The 17,372-nt window shown below is 42.6% G+C and overlaps 1 protein-coding gene across 1 annotated transcript in view; it reads left to right on the forward strand.

Moving 5' to 3' along the window:
* Window positions 1–16,963, forward strand: part of COMMD10 (COMM domain containing 10) — a 170,834-nt gene extending 153,871 nt beyond the window's left edge. The window contains exons 5-6 of the mRNA XM_075067168.1: window positions 15,285–15,344; window positions 16,083–16,963. Of these exons, the coding sequence (XP_074923269.1) occupies window positions 15,285–15,344; window positions 16,083–16,121 (99 nt within the window). The 3' untranslated portion in view covers window positions 16,122–16,963. The remainder of the gene's footprint in view (window positions 1–15,284; window positions 15,345–16,082) is intronic.
* The last annotated feature ends 409 nt before the right edge of the window (window positions 16,964–17,372 follow it).

A 17,372-nucleotide genomic window follows, 5' to 3' on the forward strand; every position in this document is an offset into this window, starting at 1 on the left:
TATTGCATACATAATAGGGACATTTGCTAGATTTTTTTTTTTTAAGTTTCTAACTTCTTGCCAGGTTACAAAATTAATATTAACAACTGACTTATTCATTCCACTTTAAACATCTTTAATAATCAGTGTAGACAAAACTTTAAACAAATTACATGGATTCAATATCATTTGAGCCACTTCAGGCAGAGAAGCAATTTAGTACCTCCCTATATCCAAGATATAATAAAGTGAAGCTGAGCAGCCTTGTAATTCCATAAAGCTGGTACCACATTTCCTCCTCTCTCATAAAGATGAAATAGACGTTTGAAAAAGGACCCCATAAACCCTTATTTTTCCATTAAAAATACAATCCTGACATATAAATATGTTAAACTTTTTTCATTTTAAGGTGTTAATCTTCCTATAAGGACAAGGACAAGATTGACCATGTAATGTCATTTTTAAAAGTTAATTTCCCAAATTACCTGCATTAGCCAAAAATATTTTTTTTCTCCCAGGTAGATATTAGCTACATATCTATATTTATCCTCTATGTTAATGGTAAGATTCCCTGTGAACTGTGTGATTATTTTTTCATTGTGTGAGAAAACTATGTAACAGTTGGAATATTTTCCCATTCTGTCTAGTTCAAGTATTATGGGCCTGAACCTACACCATATTAATCAGTTATAAAATTTCCATGGACATGGGATTTTAGGTCCTTATATTAGGCTTTGCAGGATATCTGGTACTTAGAGTAATATAATACAGTAATATGCTGCTTTGTTGCAAATAAAAATACCAAACATTTATTTCTCTAAATATTTCCAGTTGGTTTCTACTGAATGGGGTTTTGACCCTGTCACATAATGAGTTGGCGGAAACATCCATTAAACTGAAGTGGAGTTTTTTGGTTCCATCCCTTTTCCATGCTTTCCAAATTCATTCTGCCATGGGGAAAATCCTACTCATTTCTGTGTGTGAAGAGAGTCTTCTGGCACTAGGACAGTCAGTCGTTATTTTACTACACAAGGCAGGGGAAATACATAGGGAAGCCACATAGAGAGAATGTGCACCACCTACATGAGGCAGTGCAGAAGCACATGCCAGAGGATGTATAGAAATGCATGGAAGAGGCAAGAACAGCACAACAGGAATTCTCTGATCCTTTCCCTCCATTAAATATAAACCCTCAGGCCCAAATCCTGCAAACATCCTGTACAGGTGGATTCCTGTGCCCAGTGCAAAGCTCCATTGACTTCAGGGCTCTGCCTGCGCACAACAGAGCTTGTAGAAATGAGATCTAAATCTCAAATATTTCTCTAGTTACCAGGCTGGCGTAACATCTGCAGAATAGCCTCCATTGTCACTTGGCATACTGAGGGGTGAAGAGTCTTCTTCCTGATCCTGTGTAGTTCTCCAGTGTCCAGCTCTTGTTGTTCCAATTGTCTTTAAAACTTTCTATTTCTGTTGGTAAATCCAGATATTTCAAAGTAGCCAGAAGGATACTTTGCTCATGTATAAAGTATAGTTTTGCTAAACAAAATAGCAGTTTCATGTCACTGCTGCCATTTTTATGGTTAATATTTTTGTTTGTCCTGATGTTCCATTTATTTGAATGGGTATTCCATATAAAACTGCTGCCAAAACAGATGTACTAGAGAGAGACCCAACCCAGCATGTTCCGGTCAGATCCAAATTTCCTTCCTAAAAGTTTGACTTTTAGTGCAGCCAGATAGATTGGCAGCCACAACGTTTGGACCAGGATCTGAGCTTCCTCAAAGTTCAGAGATGGGGTCAGGCTCGTATCTGATTTGTACACACCAGCAATGAAAGTATTTGTGATACATAGTTAACCAGGTCAGCTCTAAGCCAGCTTTGCAGAGAGGTTCTTTGTGAGGTTCTATAGGAGCAGAATTTTCCCTATCTAGGTAGCTGAGCAACGAGGGGAGCCGCTTACACTCCTTTTGGTAGGGAGTTTTGGCCACTGGATCTATATCACATCTGTGTCATTCTGTTTTATGGCTCTTGGGAAATGAATCTCCACATCTCTATCTTTCATGATACTTCTGCAAGCTGTAATATTTTCCCTTTAATAATTAATAGTTTAATATGCTGTGAATTTTCAGATTCCAAATATTAGGCTAAATTCACCCTAACATTTATGCTGGCTTCTGCCAGCCCTAGACTCAGAGGCACCAGGAACAAAAAACTGACGAGTGAGATGACAGAAAGTAGCCAAAACTCAAACTGTAGGGGGCCATCAAAGCCTAAAAAATATGCTGTATTAGCTGGGGAGAGGCTATGACCATGAGAGCCATGTTTCAGAAAATCCCCTCAGCATCTTTCAACGGCAGGATTCCTAGGAAACTACTGTAGGCAGGTTTTAAAACTGCCCTCTTCTAGCAAGTATGATGAACAGCTTTTCCTTTCCAGTGCAAAGATGTAATTTAACATCCCTATCGCAGCTTCAGTGAATCTCTGCTTCAGAAAGATAAGTAAAGTATGTAGTTTCCCCATGTTTTCATTTTACAGGAAGAGGAATTTCAATTAGCTGTAGTAATCCAAAGTGTAAATTGTAACTAAATTGTGAAATTAACACTAATTTAGGTGTACATATTGACTTCCTTGATTTTTAAGACTGGCATGACAGCACATGATGGAAATAAATTAAACATACACTTATATTTGTAACGGCCTTTTCCCTGGGCTTTGTAAGTAACTTAATTATTGTGCAAAATATGTACTGCCATAGTCAGAAATTAACTTTTCATGTTCTTGCAATCTATGAATAAAATGCTTTAGTGGCTGAAGTAGAGGGATCTTTACTGAAGAAGGGAGAAGAGACGTTTCCATTCTTATTATCTCTATCTACATGGAGTGCGTGAGCCATTTGGAGTGATAAAGGTGTGCGTCCTCCCCCCCCCCCCCCCCGGGACCCTTTAGCTGTATGTGGTACAGTACATTTTGCTAGGAAGAGGAATACACCTGTTTTAAATCTGTAACCAGGTTGATGAGTCTTAAGAGAATTTACTGCAGTAATAGGAATAAGATATAATTTACAGAATAAATTAGTGATAATGCAGGAGAACTGTTATTGGTTCCTGTGAGATGGTGTACCTGACTCCTGGAGGCCTCATGGTTCTGCCACACCCTGCTCCAGGAAAAGGAGCAGTGAAGGCCTGCCTCTGGGCCTGCCTTGAAACGCTGCAGTGAAGCAGACAATCATAGCCCAAAGGCTCAGTTAAAAGGAGCCACAAGGCCTGAACAGATCAGTTGCTGGCTGGGACCAGAAGGATGAAGTAGGACGGGAAGGTTCTGAGACACTCTAGGTGAGGGGGCCTGTGAGAGACCCTGCTCCGGCAGGGAACAGACAGAGAAGTTCAGCCCTGAGATAAAGGTGAAGAGGAAGAGGCTATGTGGGAAGTGGCCCAGGGAACAGCAGCAATGGAGTATCACTCCAAAAGGAAGCAGCACGGGGCTCTTATTTGGGTCCCAACCCAGGGACCCTACAGAGTAGTTGGCAGGGCCCTGGTTCCCCCGCTGGTAGAGTGGCCAAGTCCTGAGAAGGGGACAAGTACTGTTTAGAAGCTCAAGAAAGGGGATAGAATTTAAAGGGCTCAAGGACTTGGCTGAAGATACTAGAGTGCCAACCATTTGTTGAACTTTGTTACCCCCAGAAGGGGACGGAATGTGAGAAGTGACCTGGCTGGAGGGCTGCATCAATGAGAACCACTGAGGACAAAAAGTTTCCAGGGAAGAAGCCCTGGGGGGTGCTGCTCTATCACAAGGCAGGAACAGACTTAGAGATAGACCAGAAGGGGCTGAGAACTGAGCCCGGGGACAGGGCTGCAGATACAGATACTGACAAGGGCACTGTGATAGGCCCCAGTGGGCCTTTAAGAACTGAACCCAGAGACAGGGCTAACAACATTACGAAGGGCACAGGGACAGGCCCCGTGGGACCTTTTACCCTGGGTGGGGTTTGTGCGTTCATGCATATTGACTGTATGTCACTTGGCCAGAGGGCTGTGCCACTGAAAATCCACCTGATGAGGTTAATAGCTGACAGGGGAGCTGGGATCAGGAGAAAGTGAGTGCAGGTTCACACCTGACTGACAGGAGGTGCTCACAAGAGGCGAGTGGCCCTGCCTCAACCTGGTAGCAAAAGTTGGATCTTTTCGGACCAGCCCCTGAAAACAAGGGGACAGTGGAGGAGTTAACAAGAGTGCTAACTCAGCAGTAGCACAGCTGGGCTCAAACCCAGTGGATACTAGCAGAAAAGCAGCAAGAGGCCCAGCTGGCTCTCCAACAACAGCAGAATGTACTGTTGGAGGTACTTCAGCTGCAGCAGCAACAATAACTCCAGCATCATCACTCTTGGGCTTGGCAGGGAGCCCAGCAGCCACAACAGCATCCAAATAAACCTGGCTATTGCAGATGCCAAAGGGAAAGGGGTCAGACAGGCCCACTAAGCAGATGCAGGTATTGTGGACAAGGGGGGCATGCAAGTTCAGTTTGCTCCTGGAGTAACAGAGATAAGGGGGATTAGTGGCATGTGCAGAGCACTGAAACACCTGGGGAGGTTCGGCTCACAAAGGATGTCTGCGCTCAGATGCCAGAGGCTTGAATGGTGGTGAAAAGGACTGATAAGACAGCCTGGGGCCAAGAAGAGTGATTTCCCAGGGGGGAGGTGTTCTACGTGTGGGGAACTGGAGTGGCGTATGGCAGGACTGCGAGGCCTCCAGCAGGAGGCCTCTAAGGGCCTGATACACCCTGTCACAGTTCTTTGCTTAATCAGTGGAGTATGCTGAAATGGTGAAAAGTAATATGAGAAAGTGATACTAATGATTTTCAAAGACCTCTCTTATATATTACATTTGGCAGCCACAGCTAAGCTATCCTCTGTTGAATCTTAAAATTATAGTGACGTATCTGCACATGCACACACTTCATATTACATTTAGTGAATGCTGTATTGCAACTGGCAGGGAGTCAATAGCCTATTTGTACAGTACATATTGTTTAAAAAAGGGAAGAACATGAAGGGCGGGGTAGGGAGTGGGCATGGAAAGAAGGCAACCCTTGACTAATCACAATAAGCCTTCAGTGGGCCTTTTTCCAGCAGGTGGTAGGAGAGCGGAGGAGGGAAAGGGATACGGCAAGACACTTTACCTGCTACTAAGGGTACATATATGGTATGAAATTAATTAGAAATTATTCTATTTGAATTTTCAGAAGCGATGTTATACATTCGGTGTTGTGTTCCCCCACTAAAGCATGTGAATTTGGCGGAGTGCGTCCACAGTACCGAGGCTAGCATCGAATGTTGGGGGGGGTGCACTGTGAGTAGCTATCCCGCAGTCCCCGCCACCCATTGGAATTCTGGGTTAAGCTCCCAGTGCATGATGGGGCAAAAACATTCTTGCAGGTGTGTCTGGATGTGTGTCATCACTCACTCCTCTCTCCATGAAAGCTATGGTAGACGTCATATTGCCAGAAGACAGTGCAGTATGGTTCAGCGCCTGTCTCCTGGAATATAAATCCACCTGTATGTCCTCTCATCTTTCTATCTACTCTTTTATCTAACCATTTCCCGCCTTTTTTCGGCCACTGTGAACTGAGCTGCACAGCTTCTGCTGCAAACTCTGCTCTCCCGCTCCTGCAGTACTAGCAAATTTCTCCATGTTGTCGGTCCTGGGCTCCTGTGGAAGCTACAGAAGGCAACCATTTCCCACCATTTTTCAGCTATCATGAACTGAGCTGCACAGCTTCTGCTGCAAACTCTGCTCTCCTGCTCTTGCAGCTCTAGTGAGCTTCCCACCTCTGTGAAAGCTACAGAAGACAACCATTTCCCACCTTTTATCGGCCATCTTGAACCGAACAGCTCTCCTATGTTTCGTGACCTTTTTCCAGGATTACCCATGCAGGCCCCATAGTGCAGCAAGCATGGAGACCGCTCAGATCTCCGCTGCAGTTTTGACCATTGTAAATACCTCGCACATTGTCCAGCAGTGTGTGCAGTACTGCAAAACCAGGCGAGGAAGCAATGACAGCGCGATTACTATACTGATGAGGACATGGACACAGACGTTCCTAGAAGCACAGCATGTGGTGATTGGGAGATCATAGTGGCGTTGGGCCAGATTCATGCCATGGAACGCCTATTCTAGGCTTGGGAAACAAGCACAGACTGGTGGGACCACAGAGTGTTGCAGGCATGGGATGATTTCCAGTTGCTGCGAAACTTTCGTATGCGTAGGGCCACTTTCATGGAACTTTGTGACTTGCTGTCTCCTGCCCTGAAGTGCAAAGACACCAAAATGAGAGCAGCCATCACAGTTGAGAAGCGAGTAGCCATAGCACTGTGGAAGCTTGCAACGCCTGACAGCTACCGGTCAGTCAGGAATCAGTTTGGAGTGGGCAAATCTACTATGGGAGCTGCTGTGCTACAAGTAGCCAACGTAATCATTGACCAGCTGCTATCCAGGGTAGTGACTTTGGGAAATGTGCAGACCATTGTGGATGGCTTTAAATGTGCTGGGGTTCCCTAACTGCGGCGGGGTGATAAGCGGAATGCATATCCCTATCTTGGCCCCGGCATGCTGGGGCGGCCAGTACATAAATCGCAAGGGGTACTTTTTCCATGGTGCTACAAGCACTGGTGGATCACAAGGAAGGTTTCACTGGACATCAGCGTGGGATGGCTGGGAAAGGTGCATGACACTTGCATCTTCAGGAACTCTGGTCTGTTTGAACAGCTGCGGGAAGGGACTTACTTCCCAGACCAGAAAATTACTGGTAGCATTAAGGTAGCATTAAAATCTGGGACAATGAAGAATATATTGGGTTTGTGTTGGCTCTACTTAGTTATTCTTAGCAAATTGCACTGAACATACTGAATGTTTTACATGAATTAAAAGCTACACAGCATTATTACAGAGACAAGGTAGGTGAGGTAGTATTTTTATTGGACTAGTTTCTGTTGTTGGTTTGGGTTTCTTGCATGATTTCTAAGTAAGTTTCCTGATTATTTTTTTCTTCCAGTGTGTGGGTGCATGTGATGATTTTTTTGTTCCTTCTGGAGTATATGAGGGGCAGTAAGTGGTTCCTTAGCGTGTTTTGTTTTATTTTCTTTTAAGTTGGAGTTGTATGCAGTGGTCAGAAAGTAACAGATGGTGAAACCTATGAGGAGGATGTTTTGTTTCTCGCATTTGCTCAGGAAGATGATGTCGCTCGTGTTGTGGAGCTTCTGTTTCAGATGACAAAATTCAGTATCTTCCATTGTTGTAGCTGTGTTGGCCCCAGTACATTAGAGTGACGATGTGCATGAGGTAGTATCTTTTTATTTGACCAGCTGAAGTAATAAAGGTATTACATCACCCACCTTGTCTCTCTAATATCCTGGGACCAACACAGCTACAATAACATTGCATACTTAAAAGCATTATTGTCATCAATGATTTATAAATATAAGCCAACCTGTCTCTCCATCTGTTTGCTTTGAAGTACTTGGCATTAATTGACCAAGGCCATATCTACACGAGAAACTTGTGTCAACTGAAGTAACGTCAGCATACAGCTCCTGCAGTTGGCATGTCGCTTGTGCATGTGCATACTTGGCTCCTTGTGCCGATGCTGTGCATACTCAGCAGGAGTGCTTGTTTCAGTGCACAGTGCAGTGCACCATGAGCAGTTATCCCGGTGTGCAACTCATTACCATCCAGTGCATTGTCTTTTGGGAAGTTTTGGCAGTGCATGATGGAGCCGAAACAAATTGGGGTGACTGGGAGGATGAAGTCAACTTCCCATTCTGCAACTGTCTCCATCCTGTAATGTCATCTGTATCCCATCATTTTCATGCCTTTTTTTTCAAAATCCCACAAATCCACGTGGCCCTACTCACTGTCCCCTATCTCCAACATAAGCATGGAGCCTGCATAGCTCTGCACTATTGTCATTATCATTGCAATCATTGGGGACATAATCCTATAGTATTTGCAGAGCTGCAAGAAGAGCCATGGGGAACATGATGATTCCTTGGAGGACAGATTGCTGTGAGACATAGCGAGAACCGATTCAAGATTGTTGGTGGTATTCATGGAGCAGCTACAAGTGGTGGAGCGCCTCGTCTGGGCCTGAGACACAAGCAGTGACTGGTGGGATTGCATCGTAATGCAGGTTTGGAATGATGAGCAGTGACTGCGGAACTGTCAGATGTGCAAGGCCACATTCCTGGATCTGTGTGCCAAGCTCAAGCCAGTCCTCCAGCAGATGCACACCAAATGAGAGCCATACTGACGGTGGAGAAAAAAGTGGCGATCTCACTGTGGAAACGTGCAACAGATTGCTGACGGCTAGTTGGGAATCAGTTTGGAGTTGGGAAATTACTGTGGGGACCATCATCATGCAAGTGTGCAAGGGCATTAATCTCCTCCTGCTAAGCAGGACTGTGAGTCTCATCAATGTGCAGGACATAGTGGATGGATTTGCAGCAACGAGGTTCCCGAACTGTGGGAAAGTGATAGGTGACACACATACCCCTCTTTTGGAACCAGACCACCTTACCTCACAGTACAGCAACAAAAAGGGCTGCTTTTCAATAGTTAGGCAAATACTGATAGATCTCTGGGGACAATTCATTGACATCAGTGTGGGCTAGTCAGAGAAGGTATGCGATGCTCTCATCTTTAAGAACACAGGACTGTTAAGAAATCTGCAAGCAGAGAATTTCTTTCCCAACCGGTGGATTACCATTGGCAATGCTGAAATGCCAATAGTGATCCTGGGCAACCCAACCTACTCCTTGCTCCCCTGGCTAATGAAGCCATACATCAGCCATCTTAAGAGGACCAAGGAATGCTTCAACTACCGGCTCAGCAGGTGCAGAATGACAGCTGAATGTGCCTTTGATCATTTGAAGGGATGCTGGCATTGTTTACTCACAAGATTGAACTTCAGTGAGAAATATCCCAATGGCTATAGCTGCCTGCCATGTCCTGTATAATATCTGTGAAGCAAAGGGGGAAAAAATTATACTGGAGTGGAGGACAGATGTGGAGCAGCTATCTGCTGAATTTGAACAGCCAGATACAAGTGCTGTTAGCAGAACTCAGTGTGGAGCTCTGCAGTTCAGGGAGCCTTTGAAAGACCATTTTAATAGTGAGCTAGAGTAGTGTGTGTTGTGGTAATGTGCTCTACATAGCCCTGCTCTTTTGCAGCCTAGTATGAATTATGTGGTGATTGCTGTACATGTAGGGATATAATATTGTCCATGCAGCTGTTAACTTTTTTGTGAATGATTTTATGAGTTGAGTGACACGGTGCAGTAATAGGTAATTGGTCACTTTCAGAACTGATGAACACCAGCCAGCATATGTTGTGAACTAATAAAGATGAATTATATTTCCAATAATAGAATTTTATTTTGTAACAAAATCAGTGCCAAAAAAGCCCATGTCAGAGATTGGGGAGAATTTAGTGGCTATAAAAATGCGAGTAGAGAGTAATGGGGAAATTAAAGTGGGGAAAACAACCCTAATCAATTAGACTTATTTGACTTGTCCAGAAGTTCTCAAACTGGTACATTATTGGCATGGGAGGAAAGTAAGGATGAAACTAGATTTCATGGAGATGTATGAAGAAAGGCAAAATAGCATTAGGGTTAAAATTAACCAGCTAAATATGTATTCAGTAATATTAGGTGGCTAAGTATGTTAATTTACTCATTTCATAATATTTAGTAAGGTGTTGGTACCCTTCCTTTTTGCACTGCTGCTGACGGCTGCGTGGCCTTCAGAGCTGGGCAGCCGGAGAGTGGTGGCTGGTGGCCGGGCACCCAGCTCTGAAGGCAGCACCACTGTCAACAGCAGCACAGAAGTAAGGAAGATCAGTTTTTCCTACAAATTTGTTTTTAATGGCTAGGAGTAAACAAATATGGTCACCGGTCACAGATGACGAGTCGTTGCTCTTCACATTTAAATTATAGAGGGAAAATATTCCATGACCTCTGCAAATAGCTGCTCGTGACAAGTGGTCTCTCTTTAGAGGTGGTCGCTAAGGCAGGTTTTTCTGTATTTGTACTTTGGGAGGCTATCAGATACTATAGTGATGGGCACTCTTAGGGCTTCTCTACACTACCTGCCGGATCGGTAGGCAGTGATTGATCCAGCGTGGGTTGATTTATTGCGTCTAATATAGACACAATAAATCGACTGCTGAGCGCTCTCCCATCGACTCTGGTACTCCACCAGAACGAGAAGCGCAAGTGGAGTCAATGGAAGAGTGTCAGTTGTTGACTTACCACAGTGAAGACACTGCGGTAAGTAGATCTAAGTATATCGACTTCAGCTATGTTATTCACGTAGCTGAAGTTATGTATCTTAGATCAACCCTGTGTGGTAGTGTAGACAAGCCCTTACAAAAACCTGAATGGATGGATAAAAGACATAGACAGACCAAGCAAGACTATATACTTTAGAATGGCAACTGAGTCAGTAGGTTGTGGCTACGACATTTTTGTCCCTTGACTCAATCGAAAAATATATAGAAGTTTTAGTGTAGATAGGACCTAACTGTAGTCCTGTACCTGAGCGAAAGCCTTGGACAAGCCAAGGTTTTAACCTGATTTTTGGATCCCATCTATTCTACGGGGTCATTAGACAGCTGGGTAACCTGGTCCCCTGACTCAGTTATAGTTTAATTGTGATTGGCTCTAAACATAGTTTGTGTTCACCAGAATATGGGTAATAGATAGATAGTAATTGTGGCAACCATTAATATTTCATTGTTGACAGAAGCCTAGGCTGGCATAGAATTATATTCCTATGACCGGGTTATGACACTTAGGCCTGGTCTACACTACGTGTTTATACTGAATTTAGCAGCGTTAAACCGATTTAACGTTGCACCCGTCCACACAACGAAGCCCTTTATATCAATTTAAAGGGCTCTTAAAACCGATTTCTGTACTCCTCCCTGACAAGTGGAGTAGCGCTGAAATCAGTATTGCCATGTCAAATTAGGGTTAGTGTGGCTGCAATTCGACGATATTGGCCTCCGGGCGGTATCCCACAGTGCACCATTGTCACCGCTCTGGAAAGCCATCTGAACTCGGATGCACTGGCCAGGTAGACAGGAAAAGCCCCCGCAACTTTTGAATTATCATTCCTATCTACCCAGCTGGAGTGCTGATAGCCCGGAACTGTACGGGAGATTACTGGCATCTACGCTTTATGGGGAGACAAATCTGTTCTGTCAGAGCTTCCGTTACAGAAACGGAAATCCAAAGCTGTGAAGAAAATCTCCAGACAGAGACCACAGCTAGGCGATCCCAACACAGTGCTGCTAGTGACAAGCGTTGATGGAAGCCAAGAATCAAAATGGACGCCATCGCGAGGAGGAAGAGAATGGGGACTGAGTAACCAGCTATCCACCGTCCCCACAGTCTCCGAAAAGGCATTTGCATTCTTGCTGAGCTCCAATGCCTGAAGGTCAAAAACATTGCTCTGGTGGGTTTAGGGTAATTACTCGTCAATTTACTCTCACTCCCCCGTGAAAGAAGGGAAAATCGTTTCTCGCCTTTTTCAATGTCTCCGTATGTCTACTGCATGCTGCTGGTAACATTGCTGTGGCACTGAACAGCAGCATCCCTTCCTTTCCTTTTCTGATGGCAGACGGTGCAAATGGTGGAAACCGTCTCCTCATCATTCCGTCAGTGCTCCTGCTGGCCTCGATGAGGTCGGCCGGCGCGCCTGGGTACACGTGGGAATGACTCCTGGTCATTCACGGCAGACGGTGCAAAAGGATTGAAAACCATCCTCATCATAGCAACTGGGGGCTGAGCTCCGTGTCTAATGAGAATCTGTACTGCCTGGATTATCATAGCAGCGGCGCAGGTTGCCGACCTCCTCATTTTATCTCACTAAAGTCAGTGTTCTTATTCCTGCATTTCTTTATACTCGTCACACAAATAGGGGGGGCACTGCCACAGTAGCCACAGGAGGGTTGGGGAAGGAGGGACAATGGGTGGGGTTGTTGCGGGGCACTCCCTAGAATGCATCATCCTTCTGCAGGGATCTCTAGGGCTCTGACCCGGAGTGGCTTGTCCTCTCTGGTCTCTAGTACACTTGCCCCATATTCTAGGCAGGACTGACTCTATTTTTAGACAAAACATAAAGAAGGAATGACCTGGGAGTCGTTCCCATTTTTGTCCATGTGTCCCTGGCTGACCCAGCGAGGCCAGCCAGGAGCACCCATGACAGCAGCAGTGGTACAAAAGACTGATAACCATCATCGCCAATTTCCAATTGCAGAGCGTGCTATAGTGGTAACCGTCTCTGCTACTTGCAAAGGCAAATGGAATGCTGCTATGTAGCACTGCAGTACTGCATCTGTCAGCCGCATCCAGTACACACATGATGACAATGACAAAAGGCTAAACGGGCTACATGGTTGCATGCTATGGCATTGCCAGCAGGACCGCCGGCTAAGAGTTTTAGCGCCCTAGGTCTCGGCAATTTCGCCGCCCCGCTCCCTGGTCACGCGGCTCCTGTGGAGCTGACGCAGTGGTGCCTGCGGGAGGTCCACTGGAGCCGCGGAAGCAGCCGACCGTCCGCAGGCACGACTGCGGCAGCTCCACCAGAGCCGCCTGCCGCCCCCTCCGGCAAAATGGCGCCCGCCAATAATTCTGCCGCCTTAGGTGATTGCCTAGGCCGCCTAAATGGAAGCGCCGGCCCTGCTGCCAGGGCAATCCAGGGAAAAGGGGCGCGAAATGATTGTCTGCCATTGCTGTCACGGAGGAAGGATTGAGTGATGACATCTACTCAGAATCACCTGTGACACTGTTTTTGCATTGGGATCTCAACCCAGAATTCCAAGGGGCGGGGAGACTGTGGAACATTTTATTCACATGTGTACTTAAAGAAGAGTAATAAAGAAAATATTTTCAGTGTAACTTCTGTATGTGAAACTGCTCATAACTTGGTTAATTATGAGCAGTCGTGGATGATGTCAAATCTTGATTGATACTTATACAAGCTCACCAAAACTTTATTTAATATGACTACTAAACTGTGAGTAATATAATATCTTTCTTTTACTTTGCTCCTTTACTTTTCAGAGTTTTTATGTTACATTCTTTTTTTTTAAAGCAGTGAAACTGCAAATGCCAAACCTGAAGTCTTGAATGATGATCCATTTCATACTGTGTATGGAGTTTTTTCTTTTTGCTTCTGCAGAAACCACTTGTTTGCTTTCTCTTGGTTTCTTAGCTGATAGAATTTCTTACAAACACTTTTACTTTCCTGTCAATGTATTATGTTCTCTGGAGAGGGGATCAGCTGGAATCATGGCAAAAAGAACCACTGTTTCTTTGATTTTTTTGATTCACCATCCCATTCCCAGAATTGCCTTGTTCCCTCTCACAGGGGAAAGACTTGTCTCTCATACAAATTACTGGTCCATTTCTGGGTCTTTGTAACCTTCTTGAAATCCTTGGAAAGAAGCCCTCTCTGTAGAGAAGAGAAGGTGGCATTGGAGCAACACACTGGCCCCAGTAATTTTATGGCTTTTAATATCTCATTTTAGAAGTAACTATTAGGCATTACTTAACTTACGTACTCAGTTCTCCAGCTACTTCTGTGACATCATTGGGCCAGTGTAAATTGAGTTAATTCCAGATTGACACCATTGTAACTCAGAACAAAATCTGGCCCATAGTCCTTGGTAAATGCAAAGATTTTCATACTAACTTAAGATGCACTGTTACAAGGTACTATTAAACTAATTTAAGAGAGTACACACAAGGAGTTAACACCATTTTAACTAGATTGGTTTCTAAACTAATTTTTTTAAATTGGTGCAAATTTTGTGTATTGACAAGACCGTAGACACATTTTATATACCGAGTCTTAGAAGGCTTTTTTGAAAATGCCATTGTTATCATGAAGAACATGTATAGCTCCTGGAAAGTCAAGCACTGACATATAATATATTGAGTAATGATTATAGATTCAGTGATAAGAATGTAAGAAAGTGACATGATAAACTAAGAAAAGTAGATGTGGAAAAATAACAGTAACATAAGAAGCTATAGAGCCCATAGAAAGACAAATGAACTCATTTATCTTCCTTTTTATTTCCCTCTTTATTATTTCTCTCTTCAGTGTAAACAGTGGTAGCAGGAGAAACTTAAAGTGATGTATTGAGATGCATTATTATCTCTGGTTTATTTTAAAAAGTTCAAATGTGCACACTTAGCTGGTCTGTGGAAACTTATTGCCCCCATTGTTGTTTGTCCGCCACACTGACACATTTTCCTTTTGTTTAAATCTTGATGTAAACGCTTCAGGGCAGCAACTTCTTACTCTTACTTCATGGCTGTACATCCCTTAGCACATTGGGACTCTAATCCTGATTGGTACCTGTGGATGCAGCAGTAATTCAAATAGCTAATAATACTGTGCAGTGAAATTGGATATTTCTTCACATAGACTCCCACCATTTTTCTTTGAAACACCAAAATAACATTGTATGAAGTGGGAACGCATTTGCCAGATCAGTAATCTAATGAAATCAGTGGCAAGCATTAAACTACCTGTTTTGTGTAAGCAAGTAAAGCAGGATAGAATTTTTTATTTAACCCTCTTCCCAACACACACAAGCACATGCGTGCAGAAAGTTATTATCTACCATCTGTTCTATCCACAGTAGTTTCTATCAATTGTGTTATTTTGAGTTTTATTAGTGTTTAAGCACTACTTTGAATCTGTTGTGTTGTTAACTTTGGCTGAGACTATGCGTAAATGACGATAGCAATCTCAGCATGTTAAGATCATAACTGTTAGATTAATGATGGAGCTATTAGCTCTGAGCTGGTGTATTGCATTAATGGATGTGTAAGTTCAATCAAATACACTGCCTCCAGTGTCTCTGCATAATGGTATTTACTAGGTCTCAAATGCACTGCTGAGAAAAGTGAAATATAATCTTCTGTTTTATCTGCAACTTAAAAAAATAGATAATGAAATCATTCTCTTCCTAGCACATATTTTATTGTGGTTTGTGGAATCACTTCCAGAAGAACAGAGGTAATTGTATGCCTAAGTTCTTTGCTAAAATGGAATGTGTATTTACTAGGGACATTGTGATCTTTAGAAACAATTAGAGTTACTGATGCAGGTATTGTACATTCCAGCTAAACTTAAACCCAAAAGTCAATGACAAATTAACATTCTGTTATAAATGAAGAGTAAGAAAATAAAAAAAAAAACACTAATTCCCTCCTTTTTATTTTTTCTTCATAGAAACTGGAGAAAGTGTTTGTGGAATTCAGTCATCAGGAGCTGTTTGAGTTCTATAACAAGGTCTAGCTTTTACCATTACCATTTCCTAATATATTTTAATAACTTCTATTTCAGACTGATAAATCTCATATTAAATACTCCTGCATCACTGTTTCCCCATATTGCAGAGATGCTTGCACTTAACTTCCTTTGTAAACACCTTATGCTCCTCAGCAAGAATCATTTGCCTATATGAGTAAAATCTGATGAAACTAGAACAAAAATGGAAATAATTTTATTAAACCATTGAATTTGTTAGTTTGCATATAAAGCATTTTCAAAAATCGTGATTGCATTCAGTGTTAGAATAAATTTAATACAGTGGTTTGGTCATTCTTAAGTATATCTTGCTGTTAAATCTAGAAGAGGAGCTGAGGACTAACAGGGAGGAGCAATCTGGAAGAAGTGTTTTTGTGTGTTGTCCTCAGCCCAAAATGCTAGGCTCTTAATCTAGTCAAAATAAGCTCTTTTATTATTTTTTTACTTTGTTATTATGCATTGGAAATTCACATCAAAACAGCTGTGCATGCAAAAAAGGAAGTACTTAGACAACTGTTTCTTTAAAATTTGAATATTTAAACTGCAGCAATGAATTCTAATAGCTTCATGTAAAAACAAATATTCATGAGTAGGAATTTTGTACTGCCATATGAATAGATTTAATATCCATAGTTGCAGATTCAGTTATTTCTTGTCTGTTTCCATGTTTCTACACAACATTTTATATGAATTCTTTTTTGTTGTTGTTGCTTTAAATAGCTGGAGACTATACAAGCACAGCTGGATTCCCTTACGTGATGTTTTTGAAGACTTGTTTCTCCCTCGCACTCCTGCCACCTCATTATTTTGAATTGAAGATAGATTGCCAAGCTGTGTTCGCTGATGAATTCAGTAGGTTGCTTCCTGTAAAATTATATGTCTTATCTCCTCTTAGACCAGTAACATTAGTCAAGGGAGATCATTGTTAAGAGTTCTGAGCTTCTAATTGATTTTCTCTTGTTTTTGAACCAACAGCATTTGTTAAGAACAGTGTTACGTGAGAAAAAAGTGTAATACCATACTGTTGGTTTATAGTTCTTTTGTACTTTATTACCTGTGTTGCATTCATTACACATCTGATGGCAATTCACATACTAGTGAGGGACAGGAATGAAATCTGTATCAAAGTTATTAAAAGAATATAAAGCTTAAGGAGTAACAGTAGTAGCAGTCAAAAAATAGAATTGTCTCTATCCTTTTGAATTTCTCCCTTCCCTCTCTCCTCCCTGCCCCCCCGCAGATAGTGTTGATTGCAAATTAGCAAAAATACATAAATAAAAAATGAAAAAAGTGGGTTGTCTTAGTTTGGGTCATTTAATTTGATTTAGTTGCATTTATATTTATTTTTGGTTTCTTTTTCGTCTTGATGATGTCACTGATTTGAATATTTGCTCTTGACATTGAGATTAACTAGGGCTCCTGGGCACCGCAGTAGTAAGATTAGAAGTAATAATAATCACTGAGTATAAAAAGGGAGGATGAGAAGAGATTGTTAAGGACACTGAACTAGTCATGTGACCAAATTCCTGAAAGCCATTCATTGATCCTTCCTAATATTGTTTGCTTTTATTAATGTAAGTAAAAATATTCATAGAGTGAAATCTCTCAAAATCCAAGTTAACAATATTTTCACATTATTGTGGGATGAACTTAAATCCAGTATCACTTGATCCTGTTAGAGGGCTAGAAGTCCTCGTCTTGCCTGTCACTGCAGAAAACAAACTTTATCTTAATAATAGGAAAGGTAAGTGAATCTTCCGTTCTGGGCTAATAGGAGGTGAAAAGAAATAGAAATTCAAGATGTTATCATGCCTTTTTTTCAGCTAAACGACTCTGTGAACACGGCTTTGCACTTTCACTTCCAAATCCTCCAGTGGGCCTGGTTAACACCCAGTGCAGCATTTGGTAGGCATTCTCTTGAGATCTCAGTTTGGGGATGATGTGAATTTTAAGTATCACCAAAAACATACTTTGAGTATCTGGGATTTGGGTCCCCGTGTGCCGAATTGG

The sequence above is a fragment of the Chelonoidis abingdonii genome, chromosome 6 (genome assembly GCF_003597395.2).
Source record: "Chelonoidis abingdonii isolate Lonesome George chromosome 6, CheloAbing_2.0, whole genome shotgun sequence".
NCBI lineage: Eukaryota > Metazoa > Chordata > Testudines > Testudinidae > Chelonoidis > Chelonoidis abingdonii.